This window comes from Sardina pilchardus, chromosome 19 (genome assembly GCF_963854185.1).
Source record: "Sardina pilchardus chromosome 19, fSarPil1.1, whole genome shotgun sequence".
NCBI lineage: Eukaryota > Metazoa > Chordata > Actinopteri > Clupeiformes > Clupeidae > Sardina > Sardina pilchardus.
In genome coordinates, this window is record NC_085012.1 from 22,918,972 (window position 1) to 22,933,423 (window position 14,452).

The 14,452-nt window shown below is 46.5% G+C and overlaps 1 protein-coding gene across 1 annotated transcript in view; it reads right to left on the minus strand.

Moving 5' to 3' along the window:
• Positions 1 to 14,383, minus strand: part of LOC134065805 (cilia- and flagella-associated protein 44) — a 21,666-nt gene extending 7,283 nt beyond the window's left edge. The window contains exons 1-23 of the mRNA XM_062520893.1: positions 14,348 to 14,383; positions 13,883 to 14,036; positions 13,297 to 13,459; positions 12,939 to 13,041; positions 12,381 to 12,597; positions 12,077 to 12,191; positions 11,808 to 11,972; positions 10,863 to 11,018; positions 10,668 to 10,715; positions 10,323 to 10,422; positions 10,026 to 10,120; positions 9,021 to 9,221; positions 8,623 to 8,733; positions 8,070 to 8,222; positions 7,618 to 7,848; positions 5,856 to 5,998; positions 5,181 to 5,460; positions 4,657 to 4,712; positions 4,112 to 4,274; positions 2,207 to 2,337; positions 1,627 to 1,826; positions 717 to 885; positions 361 to 538 (exon numbers count right to left, since the gene is read on the minus strand). Coding sequence (XP_062376877.1) covers positions 361 to 538; positions 717 to 885; positions 1,627 to 1,826; positions 2,207 to 2,337; positions 4,112 to 4,274; positions 4,657 to 4,712; positions 5,181 to 5,460; positions 5,856 to 5,998; positions 7,618 to 7,848; positions 8,070 to 8,222; positions 8,623 to 8,733; positions 9,021 to 9,221; positions 10,026 to 10,120; positions 10,323 to 10,422; positions 10,668 to 10,715; positions 10,863 to 11,018; positions 11,808 to 11,972; positions 12,077 to 12,191; positions 12,381 to 12,597; positions 12,939 to 13,041; positions 13,297 to 13,459; positions 13,883 to 14,036; positions 14,348 to 14,378 — 3,363 coding nt within the window. The 5' untranslated portion in view covers positions 14,379 to 14,383. The remainder of the gene's footprint in view (positions 1 to 360; positions 539 to 716; positions 886 to 1,626; positions 1,827 to 2,206; positions 2,338 to 4,111; positions 4,275 to 4,656; positions 4,713 to 5,180; positions 5,461 to 5,855; positions 5,999 to 7,617; positions 7,849 to 8,069; positions 8,223 to 8,622; positions 8,734 to 9,020; positions 9,222 to 10,025; positions 10,121 to 10,322; positions 10,423 to 10,667; positions 10,716 to 10,862; positions 11,019 to 11,807; positions 11,973 to 12,076; positions 12,192 to 12,380; positions 12,598 to 12,938; positions 13,042 to 13,296; positions 13,460 to 13,882; positions 14,037 to 14,347) is intronic.
• Between the last annotated feature and the right edge of the window lie 69 nt (positions 14,384 to 14,452).

Consider the following 14,452-nt stretch of genomic DNA (forward strand, 5'->3'; position numbering starts at 1 on the left):
AACACACGGACACACACATATTGCAGTCGAGTGTAGCACAGGAGAGCCTCATATGCTTCAGCTGAACTAAACTTTTGAGGAAAAGATGGGTGCTCAAAACAGTAAAAATAGTTTTAGAAAGGCTGGTCTATTTTTTTTTTTCATGTGCACGATCTTGTGCTTTGGTGTAGCCACTAGATGCCAACTCTCACACATTGTGAGTGAGACTCATTCATTTGATTGGCTCCAGTCCACGTGCTCTCACACCAATCAAATGCGTGACAATTGGCAGCTATGCTGAGTGCCATGGAGGCTAATTGTTGAGCTATTTTGTCTAGCTTGTGCCCGGTGTGTATCCCTGGCGTTAGGGCGTTTACTGACCCTCTCCTCCAGAGTGACGAGCTGGGCTCTCTTCTTCTCGGCGTTCATGCGCAGGTGTTCGGGGACGCTGAAGTCTTTGGCCGTCTTGAGCTTGAAGTCGCCCATGTTCTCAGTGGCGCTGCGGATGGCCAAGACATCGGCCGGGTCCTCACAGTCCTCACTGGGCTTGGACGCGTACCTGAGGACAGCCAGCAGGAGGCAGTTATACCAGATAAATACACACACACACACACACACACAGACACACAGACACACACACACACACACACACACACACACACACACACACACCACCACTACAGAACAACATCTAATCCTTCCACTCCACACACACAGAGGTACTGATTGGCACCCACAGTTCGTCCCACTCCTTCTTTCTCTTCTCTATCTTGGCTCGGGCCTTCTCTGCCTTCTCGGCCACCTTGCGGAGTTTCTCCGCCTGCCGGCCAATCAGCTTGCTCACACCGGGCTTCATGCGGGAATGAAGCATTCCGGAGTCAGCTGGTCCCAGCTCCTCCTGCTCGTCTGAGGACAGTGGCGGGAAAAGGGGATTAGAGCGTGTGTTCTTCTGACTTGAGATGGAGACAGCAACACATCACAAGGCAAACGCTAGCTAAAAAAGGTAGCTAAGCAAGCTTGCTAAGACATGTAGCTAAGAAGCTAGCTAAGGAATGTACTGTACCTGGGAAAGGAAGTTGAGAAAGCTAGCTAAGACAGGTATTATGCATGTAGTGCATGTATTTTCCAGTGTGGATGCTAAACTTTTGGCTTTATAGGAGAAATGTGACTGGATGTTTTTAATGTAGCTATCTACAAAAAACTAGTCTGGCTCTTTTTCCCTACAGTACTCCTTCTGGAGTGCTTGATCCGCCCTCATTTACTTCGGCTTCAGGACCGCCGACCCATCAGCAAACAAAGGGCGTTCCTGAGTGCGATTACGTTTAAGTTCAAAGACTATCGTTATCGTTGTGTCCCCTGTAGCTAACATACGTCATTACCAAACGTTAGTGATTGAACTCCAATGATTTCAAACAAGCGACAAGACAAAAGACAAGCGTCCACCAACCAGGAAATAAACGTTTGCCAAAGGATCTAGGCCCGACTCTCTGCGAAGTCAGAGCGTTACTGTACCTCCATCAGAAATACCTCAACCAAAAATGTAAGTGGAATTTATTCAAGTCAAATCCGATCTCAATCTGTTGTCTCTTCCCTCTCTAGCACACGTTATGCTAGCAGAATCCAGTGACACCTGAGGGGGTGTGGTACCTGGTTCAGTGGCGGGTCCCTTGTTGGAGTCTGCGGTGCTGCGGCGGCGATCCATCACGTCGGGTCTTCTCCCGGTCCGGGTGCGCTGCTTCAGCAGCTGGAATTGGTCGGACAGCGCCAGCAGCCGATAGGTGGAGATACGGTGCTCGCTACGGAGCGCCACCACCGTCACCGTCTCCGACACCAGAGAGTCCCAGAACCTGTGTAAACACACACACACACACACACACACACACACGAGTACACACGCACACACACACACACACACACACACACACACACACACACACACACACACTAAAGATGAGCAAGCACAACCAGCACAACACAGAGACTAATGAACACAAGGCTTATACTGAGCACTGAAGATATAGCAGGAAGAACTGTCTTTCTGTGTGGTAATGTTAAATACATACAACGGTAAATGTATTTGTGTTTATGCAGTGTGTGTGTGTGTGTGTTTGTGTGTGTGTCTGTGACTGTAAAAAGTACTGCATGTGACTGCTCCAGCGAAGTCCTCAACAAATCACTGTGTGTGTGTGTGTGTGTGTACTGTGTGTGTGTGTGTGTGTGTGTGTACCGTTCTTGTAGTTTGTTGAGGCCAATGCGGTGTCTCTCCTCCTCCCAGGCGAGTTCTCTCCTGGCGTCTCTCACTCTCTGGGCCGTCATTCTCTCTGTCTCCTCACGGAAACGTGGATCCAGCTCCAGCTCCTACAACACACACACACACACACACACACACACACACACACACACACACACACACACACACACACACACACACACGTACACACACACACACACACACACACACACACACACACACACACACACACACACACACACACACACACACACACACACACACACACACACACACACACACACACACACACACACACACACACACACACACACACACGTACACACACACACACACACACACACACACACACACACACACACACACACACACACACACACACACACACACATACCCACAACACATACATACATGTACACAAAAGCATAATTACCTGACAATTTCGACATAATTTTCCACACAAACAGACTCACACACAGTGACTCACACCCTGAGTCATCATGTTTTTTGCTTCTAATGGAAAGTCTGGTCTAGCTCCTGCTCATGAACACACACATGCACACACACACACACACACACACACACACACACACACACACACACACACACACGCAAAATCACCATTTCCTCTCCAACACACACCGACTCAGACACACAGATACACACAAAAACACTGCACACACTGACTTTCTGTATGGCCGCCCTCCGCATGACAAGGATCCCTTCACTAGTTGGGGCCTCTAACTGAGCAGGTTTGTTCCACGCTCAATCAGTCCAAATTGGGCTCATTTCATCTAATTGATTGCCTAATACATTTCCAGCACAGCACAATGGCTGCACTGTAGATAGCTCTGGTTAATGTAAACACTGTGGTCAATTACATTAGTATTTTACATAAGAACCTGATTTTGTGTGAGTGTGTGTGTGTGTGTGTGTGTGTGTGTGTGTGTGTGTGTGTGTGTGTGTGTGTGTGTGTGTGTGTGTGTGTGTGTGTGTGTGTGTGTGTGTGTGTGTGTGTGTGTGTGTGTGCGCGCGTGCGTGTGTCTGTGTCTGTCTATATTAGAGTGTGATTGAGTGTGGGTGAACAAACAGTGAGACCCATTGTTTAAGCATAGCGTATTACGTCAGTTAGAAACTCATTACTAAAGTGACATGTCCTTTACTGAAACACGGGAGACGAAATAGATATAAAGCAAGTATCAGAGTGTCATGACATTCAACTCCAGTTGAGCAAGGGGCCAATGTCATATATTGACAACCAGAAGCATAGAATGGACTGGCGCCCCAATGATTTTATGGGCTGCAGGCTATCTGTGGTCCTGGTGTTTTGGACTGAATTCTGGCATTCTGGCAGCTCTTTGACTTTGAGAACTGTTATCTGGTGGTCCAATAAGGTGGACATAGTTCAATTATGTCAATGTGACCTGACATATTTGAAAATACTATCTATATGTGTGTGTGTGTGTGTGTGTGTGTGTGTGAGTGAGTGAGTGAGTGAGTGTGTGTGTGTATGTGCTGCGTCAGAGCCAAACATGGTGAAGCAGCAATCAGCAATGCAGTTCAGCTTTGGATCCAATTTCCATAATATTACATTAAATATGCTTTATTAGGTAATAAAGCTAATTTGATTAAATGTATGAATTTATTTATTGGTTTTACTTATTTTAGTTTCTTTAAACACTGTTACACTCTGTGTATGCACTCTTATGATTCTTAATTAACTTTTACTGATGTGCTTTGTGATAAGATATATGATTTTTATACATTTGTCCCTCCTGCTTTGAGTTGAAATGCACTATACAAACAAAACTGCCTTGCCTTGCTGTGTGTGTATGTTAGTGCATGTGTGTGTGTGTGTGTGTGTGTGTGAGTGTGTACTACCGCTCTGTGTAGCCTGACGTGCGCTGGCAGGTCGTCGTTCTGCTCCAACAGCTGTTGGAAGCTCTGCTGCAGCTCAGCCAGCTTCTTACGCCTCTGGGTCTTACGCTGCTCCGCCTCACGACGCAAGCGCTCCATCACCACCTTCTGCTTAGCTGTCTCTATGCTGCACACACACACACACACACACACACACACACACACACACACACACACACACACACAAATACACACACAACAGTAAATTAGATCAGATTTAAATTTATTGTCATCGTGCAGAGTACAAGTACAAAGACAACGAAATGCAGATTGTGTAACCAGAGGTGCAAAAAAAGCTGCAAAGAGGGCCAAAAATGTCCGCAATAAATGTTTGTCTCAAAATACTCCAAGCCTGACACAAGTATACATAATGTATATATCACATACATACATACATATGGTCATAACAACAAGCCAGACACATACACAAAACACCCATTTGGAGATGTTTTAATTGAACTGCCAAAAAGCCAGACACATAGGAGACGCATACCATCGATGTCTCTCACCTGTAGGCTGTGGGGTCATCTATGTCCTGGGCAGCGTTGCTCATTTCTAGGCCAATCTAACAGTGGACACACAAACACAAACACACCTCCTCGCATTATCTTTCATGCCAAGTGACTTGGAAAGACGGTATACTGTATATACTGTATGTGCAAGTGAACACTGTACTGTGATGACAACAACATGGCTGAGTGTGTGTGCATGTCTGCCTGAGCCACTTAGACCATATCAATGATAGTGAATGTGTGTGTGTGTGTGTGTGTGTGTGTGTGTGTGTGTGTATGTGCATGTGCATGTGTTCGTGTATGAGAGAGAGAGAGAGAGAGAGAGAAAGTCTCTGTGTGTGTGTGTGTGTGTGTGTATATGCATGTGACAGAGAGTGTGTGTGCATGTGTGTTAGTGTATATGTGTGTGTGTGTGTGTGTGTGTGTGTGTGTGTGTGTGTATATGCATGTGATAGAGAGTGTGTGTGCATGTGCATGTGTGTTAGTGTATGTGTGTGTGTGTGTGTGTGTGTGTTACTGACCCTTGGCGAGGGCACTTTGGCCTTCTTGCTCTGCAGCGCTTTCTGCAACTCCTCCAGAGGCAGCAGGCTGAAGGAGAAGATGTTGCCGTCCTGGCCCGCGGTCAGCACGAACTGGTCGTCGTAGCTACAGCGCACGTGCTGCACGTGGCCGTACTGGTTGTCATGGACGCCGAGGGACCAGAAGGCCTGCATGGAGCTGAGGTGGTGGTCGCCGGACTCCAGGGGGTACGCGCGCACACGCCCCGAGTGCATGCCGCACAGCATCAGCTGACGACTGGAGCTGAGGGGGAGAAGGGACAGGTGGGACGTTTCAGGAGGAGACGCTGAAGGATAGATCTCTCTCTCTCTCTCTCTCTCTCTCTCTCTCTCTCTCTGTCTCTCTCTCAATTCAATTCAATTCAATTCAAAAGTGCTTTATTGGCATGACAAGTATTTCTCTCTCTCTCTCTCTCTCACTCTCTGTGTTTGTGTGTGTCTCTCTCTCTGTCTGTTTCTCTTCCTCTCACTCTCTCTCTGTTTCTTTCTCTCTTTCTGTCTCTCTCACACACATGCACATGCACACACACACACACACACACACACACACACACACACACACACACACACACACGCACACACACACAGAGACACACACACACACAAACAAACAGAGCCTGTGATGTCCCCTTTACCCACTTGAAGGCCACTGTGCAGATGGGGTCCTCATCAGCGTCCTGCAGGGGGATGAAGGCAAACGGCTTGTCCATCCTGTCCTCTGGACTCTCACTCTGGTCCTCAGAGAACTTACAGTGGTACAGATAGCCAGAGTCAAACCCTCCCTGACAGAGACAAGAGAGAGAGAGAATGACAGAGAGAGAGGGAGAGAGAGAGGGGGAGAGGGAGAAGGAGAGGGAGAGAGACAGAGAGAGAGAGAGAGGGAGCGGGAGAGAGAGAGATACAGACAAAGAGAGAGTGAGAGAGAGAGAGAGAGAGAGAAAGAAACGTGGATGGCATTGTCATGTCACAGGTATAACAAAGACAAACCACACCATGTCAAATGGCCATACAAACAGTGCTTGAAGTGGGCCGGAACACAGCGGAACGCAGTTCCGGAACTTCTGTATTTTCGTCTTTTGGGTTCCGCACCCATTCTTCTCGGTCTTATTGCTGCGGCCGCACCCATTCTTCTCGGTCTTATTGCTGCTAGTTTCTGTGATGAACGGTTCGCGAGATAATTAGCGTTGAAAATTACAGTTACCTACAAAAATTAATGGCACATTCAGTTCTGCGTCATACCCATTCGTCTCTGTGAAATATCTGACGATTTCGTTACTGCCCTATGGCAAACTACATATCAAAATAAACAGGAGATCCTACTGATTCCAACGGCGCATAGAATGCCTCTGTGTAATTAGCTATAATCACGAGAAATCCTTTTTGGAAATCACATCAAATTTCTGCATTTTTTCATACCTCTCCATATCCCCCACTTCAAAATAATTTATTTTTCATATCAGAAGTTGTATTCAGACCCCTGTTTGTCATATATAGCCATGGCAGATGCTTGAAATGCCATTTCAGGACCCAAAATAGCAATAGAAAGAACACTTACAGTCACACTTACCCACTTGTTCTGACTTTTGACCTAATCTCTGTTCTTGGCCAGTTATTGTTAATTAAATCAATGTAACAAGTAGGCCTACAGCCTATTTCACAGTTTTCTTCATCTGGGCCTTTAGCCCAAAGGTTTCTGGTTCTAGGGCCCTTATTAGCCCAGTCTATTGTTAGACCTACAAGTGGCTATACTGCACTGGTCTGGTTCGTGTTGTTTTAATGGTTTTCCATATTCCATTTGTTAATTAGAAAAAAGTAACCTAGGCCTATAGGTTAGTGCTTGAAAAAATTATTAAATAAAAAAAGTTTTTCAACCAACACATCCTAAAGACTTGATTCTTTTTTTCACCGCACAAATGTCAAATGTCAGAAAATTAGAGTTCCTGCACTTATTTTTTCCCACTTCAAGCACTGCATACAAACTACTGACTGACATACAGCAACTTTGTACACTGTGAGTGTGTGTCTTCAAGTGAATGTGAGTTCTGCTGAGGGAAGGTCGGCCCCAGGTGACCCCCAGGTGATCATCAAATGGAACGCCGTCGTGTCACTGAGACAAAGACACAGCATCGCAAGGAAAGAAAGCAAAAGGCTCCATCACCACCCGCCACCTCCACTTCCCCCTACCCACACTGCCTCTACAGCCGTCTGAAGACCCACAAGCAGACGCCCTTACGGAGAGGACAGTCACACTCATCTCGAGTGACCACCAATGATGACAATGTTTGTGTGTGTGTGTGTGTATGTGTGTATGTGTGTGTGTGTGTGTGTGTGTGTGTGTGTGTGTGTGTGTGTGTGTGTGTGTGTATGTGTGTGTGTGTATGACATTTCTACATGGACGTACCATGGAGATCCAGAAGGTGCCAGGCTGCGAGTAGAAGCCACAGAGCAGTGGGCTGGGCGGCGAGGGGATGTAGACGGGCGGCAGCTCCTCCTCGTCCTCCTCCTCGCCCTCCAGCCGCTGCTCCTCCTCGGTGGGCTGCCGCTCCTGCTCCTGCGCCGCCTTCACGCGCGCGTCCCGCTCCTTCACGCGCTGCTGCTTCAGGGCCTGGCGCCGGGCCACCTCCGCATCCCTCTACGCACGCACACACCCACACACACACACACACACACACACACACACACACACACACACACACACAAACACAGACACACGTGCACACACACAGACAAACACACACACACACACACACACACACACACACACACACACACAATTTGTGAACTCAATCACAAAACATGGCGCAAATTATCACACATGCCAACACACTGATTATATTGAGGTTGGATACACACCTTGATGCTGGATTTGATGCTTCTAAAGCAGAAGTGCCGGACTTTCAGGTCCTGCAGCAGGTATGTGCTCCTGACGCTCTGAGTGTCCTGGTCTGGGGCGTCCACCTCTGCCACGTGCCCATTGTCACACAGGATCAGCAGAGTGCTTTTCTCCTGCACAAAGACTCCCACACGTTAATCAGAAAAAATGAACATTGATAAACAGACTCAGTGTGGACAAAGAATGCTGGCGGGCAAGAACATCATTCTCCAGCAATGAAACCCAGTAAACTAATCAAGGATCTTGCCAGGACGTCTCCAGTTTTACTGTACGAAAGTCGCTGTTTTGAGGTGAAAACAACAAGCCAGATAGTTGAGGTGCGATTGGACAAGCCGGGGTTATGTTTTTCTAAAAAACTACCTATCAAGCTGTCATTTGTCAGCAGCGTTTCTTGCCCACCAGATATGACGTGACTGCAAAGTATGAATAATTACTCGCAAGCAGTTAGGTTAAGCCGTCAGAAGGACTACAATCTATGCATTTGGTTCAGGAAAAACACATGACAGTGCTTACGTGAGAGTGAGGAGACCACTCCAGCCTCAGCACGGGCCCTGGGACATTCACAAAGCCTATGGGATCATACAGCTCTCCCACAGTGAAGAAAAACACAGTGCAGTCGGCACTCTGGGCACAGGAGGAAGAGAGAGAAACCAGCAAACAATGAATACTGCATGCATGCATCCAATACCACAATCCACATCTACACACTGAACAACAGTAATTAAGAACTACGAACAGAAACAAAAGAACATGGAATTTAACCTCTCATTGCCTCTATTGGCACAAATGCATCTCAATACATACTCCACATAGCTCTCATCAAACATGCTCACACACACACACACACACACACACACACACACACACACACACACACACACACACACACACACACACATGGGTGTTCCTACCCCTGTGGCCATGATCTCTCCGTTGCGTTCGTAAGCGATGGCTGTCACAGGTGCATCATGGGGCTTGAGGGCCTGTCTGAGAAAGAGCTCTACCTCACCGGCTGTGGTCGCCGAGTGTAGACTCCTGGGGTTAAAAATCTCCAGAAGACGCACAACGCCGTCCTTGAAACCCACGGCCAGCAGACCGTGACTTCTGTGGACCTGCAAACGCGCACACATACACACACACACACACACACACACACACACACACACACACAAAGTATGTCTTGTAGACACAGGCCATAGACAAACACACTGACCTTTTCCACAATGCACACATTTAAAGGAGGACCTCTGGTGGCCAGAAGTGTTAACTACAGACAAAATGTTTTTTCATATTATATAGTTAACTTATGGTGATCTGCTGGTGTTGGACTGACACAGTGTAATCTCAATCAGAGGTTCACCTGGTCTGTATAACACATACATGCACAAAATTCATATGTGACCATTCATAGCGAAATCAGTCGTTTTGCGCACAACGTTATTTTGAGAAAATCAACAATAACAAACTTCCGGGTTAAAATGTTGAATTTCACGTTTTCGCCTAATTCGACTGTATACAGTCTACAGTTTCATATCGTGAACACATTTCACGGAAAAACATACGTTTTGACTGTTAAACCCCACGAAGATTCAACACATTTGCTGTCATTCCGTTGTGCACGCGCCGCTTAAAAAGGTGATTTCTCCTCTTCTGGCATATCGTGACAGGAGAACCATGTCAACTTTGGATGCTGTTATCTTAGCGATAGTTTGTGTAATACCCTCGATATACATATCGTTGGAAAGCTTAGTTTATGGCCGTTCACATGAGCACAATAACTTAATTTAATTAATTTTACCGAAACGACTGGTTCCGCTTTACAGGGTCACATATAGGGAGTTGTAGATACTACAAGAACAAGAGCAATGCAAAACTATCTGGGGTTAGGGGATGTTCACTATGACATAGGTACGCACTGTGCGAGGTGCCCAGGTGAGGGTGGTTCCTGCTTGCTTGTAGCGAGTGGAGAGAATTTCTTTGTTGGCCAGGAAGTCGAAAACTTTGAGACAGCCTGAGAGAGCGAGAGAGAGAGAAAGAGAGAGAGAGAAAAAATGGAGAGAGGCATAAAGTGACAGGTTTACCTGAGTGTGCAGGTACATATGTTTTGACTCACTTAGTACTCTGCTCAACATATTTGTGTGTGTGTGTGTGTGTGTGTGTATGTGTGTTTTAGGTGCTGGAGCTGGATGTGTGACTAGGAGAAAGACTCTTACGGTCCATGGCTATGGTAGCCATGAGGTGACTGTTGCCAGACACATCCATGGCCATGATCAAACCGGCGTGGAAGGAGAAGAGACACTCTGGGTCATGGGTCTATGAAACATCACACAACACAACGCACACAGCCATGAAGAGGACACACACAGCATAGCACAACTCACCGTGCATACAGCAATACACGACACACACACACACACACACACAATACATCACACGATACAACACCATGCAAAGACGCATCATTCAAAATATCACCGACAGCTTGGCAAAACACTACAACAACTAGATCTACATCAATTAAACTGGAAGATCACTACATCTTCCAGCATTATACTTACCATATTGGAGAAGGACAGATCTAGCTTCCAAATGCCACCACCTGAATCCTAAAAAGACACATCAAAGACATTTCACCACACAATAGCACAACTTTCAAGCTGAGCACAAATACAATAGCCAGTGCAAAAGGCAGTGAGATGCTCTTGGTCAGAGGACACTGTAAGAGACACAGCTAGCTCCTGTGTAGTTCGGACCTGGGCAAACCAGATGGGGGGGTCTGGACAGGTGCTCTTCACCATGGACACCAGGATGACGTTGCGTCCAACCACCAACTCGTTCATGGGCTCCAGTTCCACCTGGCCGCTGTCGTCCGTGCAGTCTGCCTGGTCAATGCTCTCAAAGTCCCAACTCTGTGGAGAGAGCATGCATGGATACACGAAATCAGCCAGAGACAGACCTTCAGGTAAAGGTCAAAAAGCACTACATAACTTGTATTATATACTTGTCTTATAAGGACTCTTTGTCAAGTAAAGTTTTTATGCTTATGTTACTTTAATTCATATGTCGGTCTGTTTATGACTCCTATGCTTGTGTGTGGCTATTTTGTTTTGAATCTATGATCTTCCTCGATAGGCGCAAAGAAACTATTTCCTCCTGTCATGTCTCTATTCTCCACTAGAAGGGCCTGCCCCACATTTTGACAACAACTGATTTATATAGTGAAGATCAACAGGAAGTGAATAGAAGAGAGAGCTGGGGTGGGATAGGGAAAAGACCACAGAGGGAAATGACCACAGATTAGGCTCGAAGCTGGGACCCCCTGGGTACTTGGACCCGCACATTGAATGAACGCCGGGGCCACTTCGGTCACAGTGCCCTCCTTTATTTTCAATTTTACAGGTACATTTTCTGCATTTACTTTTCTAGGATTGCATTTGTCCTACCACTCCTTGCACTGTGAGTAGGCTGGCACATAGCTCTGAAGCACTGTCCAGCATGTGTGCTTCCAGTGTACAAGGCCCATAAACTTACTGTTGGACTTCTATTGCAACGCCGTTATCAAAGGCAAATCCTCACTAACTAAACCCCTGCTCCTAAAGAGTGTGGTTATGGGTAAGTCACTTCACTGTAATACTTGTGATTCCTCCCCAACTAAAACATGCTGCATCTGAAAAAAGCGGCTTTAGGTTAAGTCTCACCCTGACAACTCCGTCGATGCCGATGGTCAGGAGCTCGCCCTCGTCCAGGGAGAAGTGCTGGATGGTGCCGTTGTGGCACGTCCTGCCGCCCTTCCGGCAGATCTCCACCTTGATCAGCCCGCCGTCCCACAGCAGCATGTTGCCCCATTCAGAACCTGAGAGGACCTGGGACAGGGGAGGATAAAGCTTTATGTAAGCACTGCAAGAGTAAGAGTGTGCGTATGCCTGCGTGCGTGTGTTACAGTCAGTGAACAGGCAGCATGGCCAACCTTGCCGTCTGGCAGCTCCACATAACCTTCAATGTCAGTGAGGGCAGTTCTCCCAAATCTGCCCAGCTCGCCTTGCAGTTTCAGGCCTGTGAAGGTGCTGGCCATCTTCCAGAACCTATCAGATCACAGCAGCAAACCATGTCTATTCGCATGAGCACTCTATCATGACAAAGTAACACATTATCACTCACTTGTCACTGTGCCTTGTATTTCCGTACAGAGAGGCTCAACATTCTTACACAGTTTGACAACATAAACAGTGTTCAGCAGCACTGACAGTAGCAGAAACTTGACAGCCACAGACCTGATGTGTCCCGATCCGGACGTGGTGAGCTGGCCGGGGTTATCGGCTGAGAAGGTGACCCGGTAGACGTCCTGCGAGAAGGCTTTGCATCTCAAGATCACCTGCTCCTGCCTCCAGTTCCACAGCGTGAGCATGTAATCGTTTGCACTACCAACACTAGCCAGCAGGGAGCCATCGCGGTTGAAGTCCACAAAGCTGTAGGCCTGCTCTGTGCCCCCTGCAGAGCAGACAGATTACAGACTCAGCATCACACCAGGGGTCAGATTGCACTTGCACCATTGTTAGAATCTCAGATGCAAGCAAATACACGCACACACACACACACACACACACACACACACGCACACTCACTCACATGCACACACACACACACACACACACACAAATTGATAGATGTCCAAATTGGAAAACCCCTGGACACATGTGACATGAATCATCAAGCTGTTTGAGAGACCATGCGTTGTTAGTGTATGATGAACTTGTGCAAATGACAGTATTTGGGATGATACTGAGTCATGTTCACACATCTACTGAGCACACAGCCGTGGGTTGACCTACCTCTGAGGATGCGGTAGGGCCTCAGTGAAGGATACTCATAAATAATGATATCCGGCTCATGACCCTTCTCTGCTACAGCTACATATCGCTTACTGGGGTGACACTGCAGGGACACAAAACAGATACTATATCTGAAGCATATGCAAGAGAATTGTTTGGTACTAATCTATACATTAGTTTGAAACAAGCATGTGCACATCAGTATGATCCAACATTGTGTAAGACATTTGTATAATACAGATAAATTACAAGTTTACATAACGATTATTACCAAAGTAGTCACATGTGTGTGAGAGAGTGTGTGAGTGTGAGTGTGTAAGAGCAGGTGCGTGTGAAACGAGTGTGGTCCTCTTGTTACCATGATAGCTCCAATAGCTCCCCCTCCACACGAGCGCAGGCAGCGCTGCTGTTTGGTCCTCGTGTCCAGGAGGACGAGCAGGTTCCCTGCCATGAAGGTCAGCGTGTGCTCGTCCAGCACCTGCAGATTAGCTCTCCGCTCGCAGTCATAACCAAACGAGTGACTGTTCCACGGTCAAGGAGGAACTCTATACAGGGTAAGAGCCAGGCTCAACTGTAAGGTTAAAGCCGTATAATGTATGCAGTGGCCATTAGGGATTGTTATGATATCACCACACTGACAAAACTGACCGAGAGTACAACTTTCCCAAAGTATGGCAAATGGGAGGGTATTCAGAGAAGCCTATCGGTAACAACAATTCTTACAAACTCCAGTCTCCAGCTAATTTGTTTATCTTTAACATGAGAACATAGACATACAGGAATAGAGTAAAAGGGAATTTAGCCACTTACTGTAATTTACAGATGTACAGTACACTTAACCAAGCAATAACAGGAAAAACATCAACATGGCCTATTTTAGCATCACAAAATATAATGTAATGTCATCATGACCATTGCCTAAGATGTGAGCAATTGAAGGATACGACAGGTGCAGCAAGTTCTCTGGGATGTCAGAGTCTGCGGTGGTGACAGGCCTCGAGTAGAGCTTCTCATAATCATAGTACATGTCCACAGGGATCTCATCCACCTCTGGCTTCTCATCCTGCTCTTTTTCTTCAGACTCTACAGTCTGACCTTCTAGGAAAGACATATAAGATACATGTTGTGAGTGCTGATTAAATAATAATAGTATAATACATGATAAAAACCATCTTCGTTTGGTAAGGTTAGCGGTCACGTTATGCTAACGTTAGCTATCTTTTACATTTTAGCACTATATCTTTCACAGATGCACACCTGTTACTGTACGTTATATAAATTAAGCTAATTGTTTCGGAAGTGGTGGAACATATACTGTATATGTGGCAACGATGATTTCTGTACACATACCGGGCATTTAAAATATTTCCCAAACTTTGAGAGAGAAAATAAGTTTGTTTACACACTACCTTCGTCTGCTTTCTCCTCTGAAGTGTCCATCTTCGTTTGACTATTGTTGCTGAGCAACGCAGGACAAGGCCTTTGATAAAGCAGTGCATGCTGGGTCTTGTAGT